The sequence below is a fragment of the Platalea leucorodia genome (genome assembly GCF_965183815.1).
Source record: "Platalea leucorodia genome assembly, contig: HAP1_HAP1_SCAFFOLD_258, whole genome shotgun sequence".
Classification (NCBI taxonomy): domain Eukaryota; kingdom Metazoa; phylum Chordata; class Aves; order Pelecaniformes; family Threskiornithidae; genus Platalea; species Platalea leucorodia.
In genome coordinates, this window is record NW_028121312.1 from 52,839 (window position 1) to 59,823 (window position 6,985).

Sequence of the window (6,985 nt, forward strand, 5' to 3'; positions counted from 1 at the left end):
ACTTGACCTGGGCTGCATCTCCACCACTCTCCCAAAATCCATGGCCAATTCCCTCTGGAACATCAGGGACATCTCCTACGTTGGATGTGCTGTCCAGATATTTCTGTTTGCTGTCTTGGTAGAAGCAGAGTATTATATTCTCACCATCATGGCCTATGACCGCTACGTTGCCATCTGCAAACCCCTGCATTACAGGACCCTCCTGGGCAGCAGAGCTTGTGTCCACATGGCAGCAGCTGCCTGGGGCTATGCTTTTCTCGATGCTGTGCTGCACACGGCCAATGCATTTTCACTACCCCTCTGCCAAGGCAATGCTGTGGACCAGTTCTTCTGTGAAATCCCCCACATCCTCAAGCTCTCCTGCTCACACTCCTACCTCAGGGAGGCTGGGCTTCTTGTGGTTAGTGTCTTTGTGGCCTTTGGCTGTTTTGTTTTAATTGTGCTGTCCTATGTACAGATCTTCAGGTCCGTGCTGAGGATGCCCTCCGAGCAGGGACACCACAAAGCCTTTTCCACGTGCCTCCCTCACCTGGCCGTGGTCTCCCTGTTTATCAGCACCGGCATGTTTGCATACCTGAAGCCCCCCTCCATCTCCTCCCCATCCCTGGATCTGATGGTGGCTGTTTCCTACTCAGTGGTGCCTCCTGCAGTGAACCCCCTCATCTACAGCATGAGGAACCAGGAGCTCAAAGACGCACTGAAGAAGCTCATTCAATCCGTAGTATTTCAGCAGCAATTTCCAGTGTTTCTGGGGAATGTCCTGTGCTTTGGGCATTTTATTTGTGATAATTGTGTTTCTCCAGGAATGTCTGCATGCAGTCCACTTCTCCAAAGGCATGAACCCAGTCTGTCTGACATAAAAGTCTTTGCACATGTGTCTTGCCTGGTGGCACAGCTGGCCTCCCATGTCACATCTCTGTAATAAAAGGGGGTTTCCTCAGTGCCGGTGTCTGGAGGTAGGGCCCTTCTTCCAAAGCTGAGGTCAGGAACAGGCTGAGGAAGTTGTCCCCCACGAGGCCGTGCTGCTGTACTGGTGTTCTCCATGGGCTGAGGGCAGTAGGGCTCAGGGTGATGTGTTCGGGAATGGGACTGGAAGGAGCTTCCACTGGTGGCCTCACTAATTGGCCACATCCAGCACTGGCCACTCTCCACAGGTTTATGCGTGAGTTTTGCTGCACAGCCATTTTTGCTTCCTCCTGCTGGGCTCAGGGCCTGCACTGGGGGAATGGCCAGCCCTGCTCGACCTCTCTCCTTGTCCAGACCCTGGCAGACCCTGGAGCAGGGATGTCTGCGAAATCTTACATGTGGTGCGCATAGGGCTGGGTAGGTTCCAGGACCTCGGGGAGGCTGTGTCAAGTAGGAGGAACAGAAGGGGGACAGGGTACAAAGCGATGTTGTCCTGGTTTCAGCTGGGATAGAGTTAATTTTCTTCTTAGTAGCCGGTATAGCGCTGTGGTTTGGGTTTAGGATGAGAACCATGATGAGAACAACACACTGATGTTTTGGTTCGGGCTAAGTAGTGCTTAGTTGTTGCTAAGTAGTTGCTAAGTAATGCTTACACTGGTCAAGGACTTTTCACCTTCCCATGCTCTGCCAGGTGCAAGAAGCTGGCAGGGGGCACAGCCAGGACAGCTGACCCAGACTGGCCAAAGGGCTATTCCATACCATATGATGTCATGCTCAGTATATAAGCTGGGGAACAAGAAGGAAGGCGGGGACATTCTGCGTGATGGTGTTTGTCTTCCCAAGTAACCATTACACGTGATGGAGCCCTTCTTTCCTGAGGATGGCTGAACACCTGCCTGCCCATGGGAAGCAGTGAATGAATTCCTTGTGCACGTGGCTTTTGCTTTACCTGTTAAACTGTTCTGTTTTATTGTACTTCAATTATTAAACTGTTCTTATCTCAACCCATGAGTTTTCTCCCTTTTCCTCTTCTGATTCTCTCCCCCATCCCATTGGGGGGGAGTGAGCGAGCGGCTGTGTGGTGCTTAGTTCCTAACTGGGGTTAAACCATGACAGTCCTTTTTGGCACCCAACGTGGGGCACGAACCCACAACCCTGGGATTTAGAGTCCCATGCTCTACCGACCGAGCTCATGCAGATCACGCAAGAGAATCTATTCCTCGCTCTGAATACACCCTTTGCCGTTGATACCACTCCAGGGTTCTGGCTATTGCTGAGCACTGCTCGCAGAGCATCAAGGCTTTCTCTCTCAAACACCTCCCACAGAAGACAGTAGGCTTGTGGGGTGGGGGGGCAAGAAAATGGGAGTGAAGACAGCCAGGACAGCAGACCTGAACTGACCCAAGGGCTGTTCTATAGCAAAGGATGTCGTGCTCAGCGATAAAACCTTGGCAAAAGCAGGAGGAAGGGGTGTTGTTCATTGTGATGGTGTTTGTCTTCCCAAGCCAGTGTTATGTGTGCTGAGGCTCCGCCTCCCAGCAAGTGCCTAAACATCTGCCTGCCCCCGGGAACTGGTGCATGAATTCCTCTTTTTGTTTTGCTTGCACACATAGCTTTTTCTTTTCTTATTAAGGTGTCATTCTCTTGATCCAGGAGACTTTTTCCTTCCTTCTGTTTTCTCTCCATCCTCTAGGAGAGGGCAGTGAGTGAAAAGCAGGGTTGGTCTGGCTGAGGTCAACCCACCACAACAATCATAACCTACGCTCCAAGCGGGGCCTCACCAGGGTTCCCTGGGACTGTGCAGGATGTGGGATGCACTGGGGTCCCTGCATGGGCTCAGGGGAGGGCCTGTGGAGACACCCAACACCCAGCGCAGAGGGACTGAGGTGGTGCCTGTGGGCTGACAGTGGGGCAGAGTGTGACAGATGCGCTCGACCCCTTGACTGGACTGCTTCGGTTTCCCAAGTAACCGCTACGCATGATGGAGCCCTTGTTTCCTGGGAATGGCTGAACACCTGCCTGACGATGGGAGGTAGTGAATGAATTCCTTGCTTTGCTTTGCTTGTGAGCGTGGCTTTGGCTTTACCTATTAAACGGTCTTTATCTCAACCCATGAGTTTTCTCACTTTTACTCTTCCAATTCTCTCCCCCATCCCATGGGGGGGGAGTGAGTGAGTGGCTGTGTGGTGCTTAGTTGCTGGCTGGGGTTAAACCACGACACCACCACAGGGTGCTGCAGAGCTCTGGGCACTCACCCCACAGCCCCAGCCCCTCTGAAGGGCACAGCAGCTCCTGTCTCAGCCTCCCCATCAGCCCCAGGGCTGGAGGCTCACCATGGCATGAGGAAATGGAGGTTAGGGAAACTGCAGGAAGCATGGCCTCTGGTCCAGGAGATGGCCAACACAGACTGACCATGCCCCATCATTGTCAGCCCTCAGCCCACACCAGCACAGGAGTCCTGGCCAGGGGACAGAGCAGCCTGCCCCAAGTGGGTGCCTGCAGAAAGAGGTTTCTCTTTCTCATGGATTCCTCTCTGCAGCCACAGAAATGCTCCCTTGCTCTTCTCCACAGTCATCCCTGCTCTCCAGAGACCCTTTCCCCAGGTCAGCATGTCTGTGCCGGCCTAGCTGGATATTCCTGGCTCCCTGTCTGTGCTACCTCAAGGCCCCATGCTGGTGGTGCTGCTCTGCAGAGGGAGGGGGCTGTGGTGCCCCGGGGCCATGGGGTGACCCTGCACTGGCCATGCTGGTCAGGGTCAGAAGCAGACCCAGCTGGAGCAGGATCACTGCTGCTGAGCCCTTTTCCATCATCCCTGATTGCTCAGGAGCCAATGACAGGGCTGGGCAGGACCATGGGGTGTCTCTAATGGCACACAGGGCAGGGGATGGCTGCACTGGATCCAGCCCATGGGGCTTCCAAGTCTTATGGCCCTTTGCCTGCTGTCTCCTCACAGCCTCTCCTGGCATTGTGGAGCCCTTGTTAGCCTGTGGGCTCCTCAGATTCACCTTTTCCTCCGGGACACTCCTCCTTGGATGGTCACTCATTTTATGAGGTGCCACTCACTGCCCACCCAGACTCACACACTGTCCCTGGAGATCCCCTGAGCTCTCCTGACAGCTCTCAGTTCCTCTTCAGGATGGCATCTGCCATCAGCCCCACTGCAGGTGGCACAGCACCAGGCAGATAAGTCAAAGACCGGTTGCTCATTCAGTGGACATATGCAGCCAAGAAGGGAGGTCTTCATCCACACCTTGGTCCCTAACACATCACTGTGGGACTCTGAGATTGTCACCCTGAATCCATCAAGAACCCCAGAAGAGCAAAAGTCCTTCTGAGGGAGAACCTTCTTGGGTGTATTCCTGACACCAGCTTTGGAAGAGGCGCCCAGCCTTCTGGCCCTGTCCTGAGGAGCCCCTTTGGTTACGATGGTGCTTGCATGGAGACCAGCTCTGATAGAGTGGTTCACGTGGCCTCCTCCTGCCCTCAGCCACAGGGATGCCACTGTACAGATAACAGGACTGTCACAAGTTGCACCAGACCTTAGGGGCAGCACAAATAAAAGGGCACAGCAGAAGAGTGTGGAATTGAGGAGAGACCAGCACTGAAAAAGCCACGTCCTGCTGCTGTCCTTGGCCATGGCTCCAGGAAGGCAGCAGCCCCAACTCACACGCAGTAGAGGGATAGTGCCCACCAGGGCTGCTCCTCCGTGAGGAAGCTGGGCATTTGCCTCCTGAACCCCTCCTGCAGGCTGGGGCTGTTCCCTCAGCTCCAGAGGAGATGTGAAGAGATGGGAGCTGAGACAAATAATTTTCTACTGGTTTCTTTATGGAGTTTATCTAAATGGGGAGCCCGGATCCATATGTACATGAGGACTTTGGGTAAAAAAAAAGGCAGGTAGGAGGCCAAGAATAATATTATCACAGGTATAAACAAAAAAACCAACCCCCCAGATATCCCCCAAAGGAAAAATAAAGACACATAAGAAGAAAAGTTAGTCCAGGCTATTCCTGTGATATTGTGGGAGCCCGAGTGGGACAATGGGCACCTTAATATGAAGTAGCTTGTAATTGAATAGTTTCCACACTGCATCCTTCATTTCCTTGTTCCTCATGCTGTAGATGATGGGATTCACTGCTGGAGGCATCACTGAGTACAGAACTGCCACCACCAGATCCAGGGATGGGGAGGAGATGGAGGAGGGCTTCAGGTAGGCAAACATGGCAGTGCTGACAAACAGGGAGACCACGGCCAGGTGAGGGAGGCACGTGGAAAAGGCTTTGTGGCGTCCCTGCTGTGAGGGGATCCTCAGCACGGCCCTGAAGATCTGTACATAGGACAGCACAATTAAAACAAAACAGCCAAAAGCTAACACAGAACTTAAAATAAGAAGCCCAACTTCCCTGAGGTAGGAGTGTGAGCAGGAGAGCTTGAGAATGTGGGGGATTTCACAGAAGAACTGGTCCACAGCATTGCCCTGGCAGAGGGGTAGTGAAAATGTATTGGCAGTGTGAAGGAGAGCATAGAGGAACCCAGTGCCCCAGGCAGCTGCTGCCATGTGGACACAAGCTCTGCTGCCCAGGAGGGTCGCGTAGTGCAGGGGTTTGCAGATGGCAACGTAGCGGTCGTAGGCCATGAAAGTGAGAAGGGCACACTCTGCCCCAAGGAAGAAGAAAACTAGAAAGACTTGGGCAGTGCATCCCAAGAAGGAGATGTCCCTGGTGTTCCAGAGGGAATTGGCCATGGTTTTGGGGACAGTGGTGGAGATGGAGCCCAGGTCGAGGAGGGAGAGGTTGAGGAGGAAGAAGTACATGGGGGTGTGAAGGCGGTGGTCACAGGCGATGGCAGTGATGATGAGTTCATTGCCCAGGAGGGCAGCCAGGTAGATGCCCAGGAAGAGCCAGAAGTGCAAGAGCTGCAGCTCCCATGTGTCCGCGAAGGCCAGGAGGAGGAACTGGGTGATGGAGCTGCTGTTGGACATTTGCTGTCTATGGGCATGGGGCACTGTCCAAGGAGGAAAAGACAGTGTCAAGTTAGGGGAGACTTCTCTGAGGAATATCAAAGCCATTTTCCATAGACCCTCCCTCTGCTACACTCACCCATTTCCTTTTCTAGCAGACCTTCCTTCAGCTCTGTGGCTGGAGCCCTGCTTGGTGCTGGCTGAATGTGCCATGAGGAGCAGGGGCTCTGCCCGCTGGCTGCCGAGAGGTCAGCCCTGCTCTGCAGCAGTGGGTTCATGGGAAGAGTGGGGGCAGGGGCCAGTCCTGGTGTTCGACCTTCTCTCATGAAACCGCTCCTAGTGCAGAAGGGGCTGTCAGCTTCTGCACTCCCAGTGATAAGGAAGTGAGGTGGCAGAAGGCAGGTTGAGAGGTTTGGGTTTTTGACAGCTCCTCCTCCCCTCCCACCCTGGGGAGTGTTCTTGGATGTCAGAAAGCCTCAGCATTTGTGCTGCACTCAGGAAGAACAGAGGGAGTCCTGCGGGGCAGGAGTGCCTGTGGCTTAGTGCAGAGTGAGGGGAGCTGGTCTGTCCCTCCGTCTGGCTCCCAGCTGCCCTGGGTTTGCCCCTTTCAGAGGTGGAGAGTGATCACAATCCCATATTACCTTGAAAAACCACCAGGCACTGCTGAGAACAGAGGGATCTACCTCAGACCATTAAATATCTCACCCTTTCTCAACATCTCACCACCCCACTTCTAGCCAGGGACACACAGGGCTCATTTCACCAACGCATCAGCATTTCCTCCATTGTAGCATCTCTACACTTCTATATAGGGCTTTCAGATAACACAGAGGTGCTATAGGCCAGGTTTGCATCCTGGAGGGAAGCTCACGGCTTGGAAGGAATCCTCAAGGAGATGGCCAAGTGTCCCAATGATGGCATTAGAGTAAGGGAGATTCAGCTCATATCCCAGACCCACAGACTGCATTGCCCACAGCTACACACGTTAGAGGAAAGCTGGGACGTGTTCCCATGGACACAAATGCATGAAAGGACCCAGAAGATCAGTGTGTGACTCTAGAGCTAAAAATTCCCATCCCCGGGGAGCCTGACAGCAAGAAGGAAATAGCAACAGCAATAACA

The 6,985-nt window shown here is 53.6% G+C and overlaps 1 protein-coding gene across 1 annotated transcript; it reads right to left on the bottom strand.

Annotated features, from left to right (window-relative positions):
• Positions 1–4,897: 4,897 nt before the first annotated feature.
• On the bottom strand, positions 4,898–5,884 carry LOC309603923 (olfactory receptor 14A16-like; the record flags this gene model as incomplete). The annotated part of the gene is made up of 1 exon (XM_082338801.1): positions 4,898–5,884. The coding sequence occupies one exon, from the start codon at positions 5,882–5,884 to the stop codon at positions 4,898–4,900; it is 987 nt and encodes a 328-aa protein (XP_082194927.1).
• Between the last annotated feature and the right edge of the window lie 1,101 nt (positions 5,885–6,985).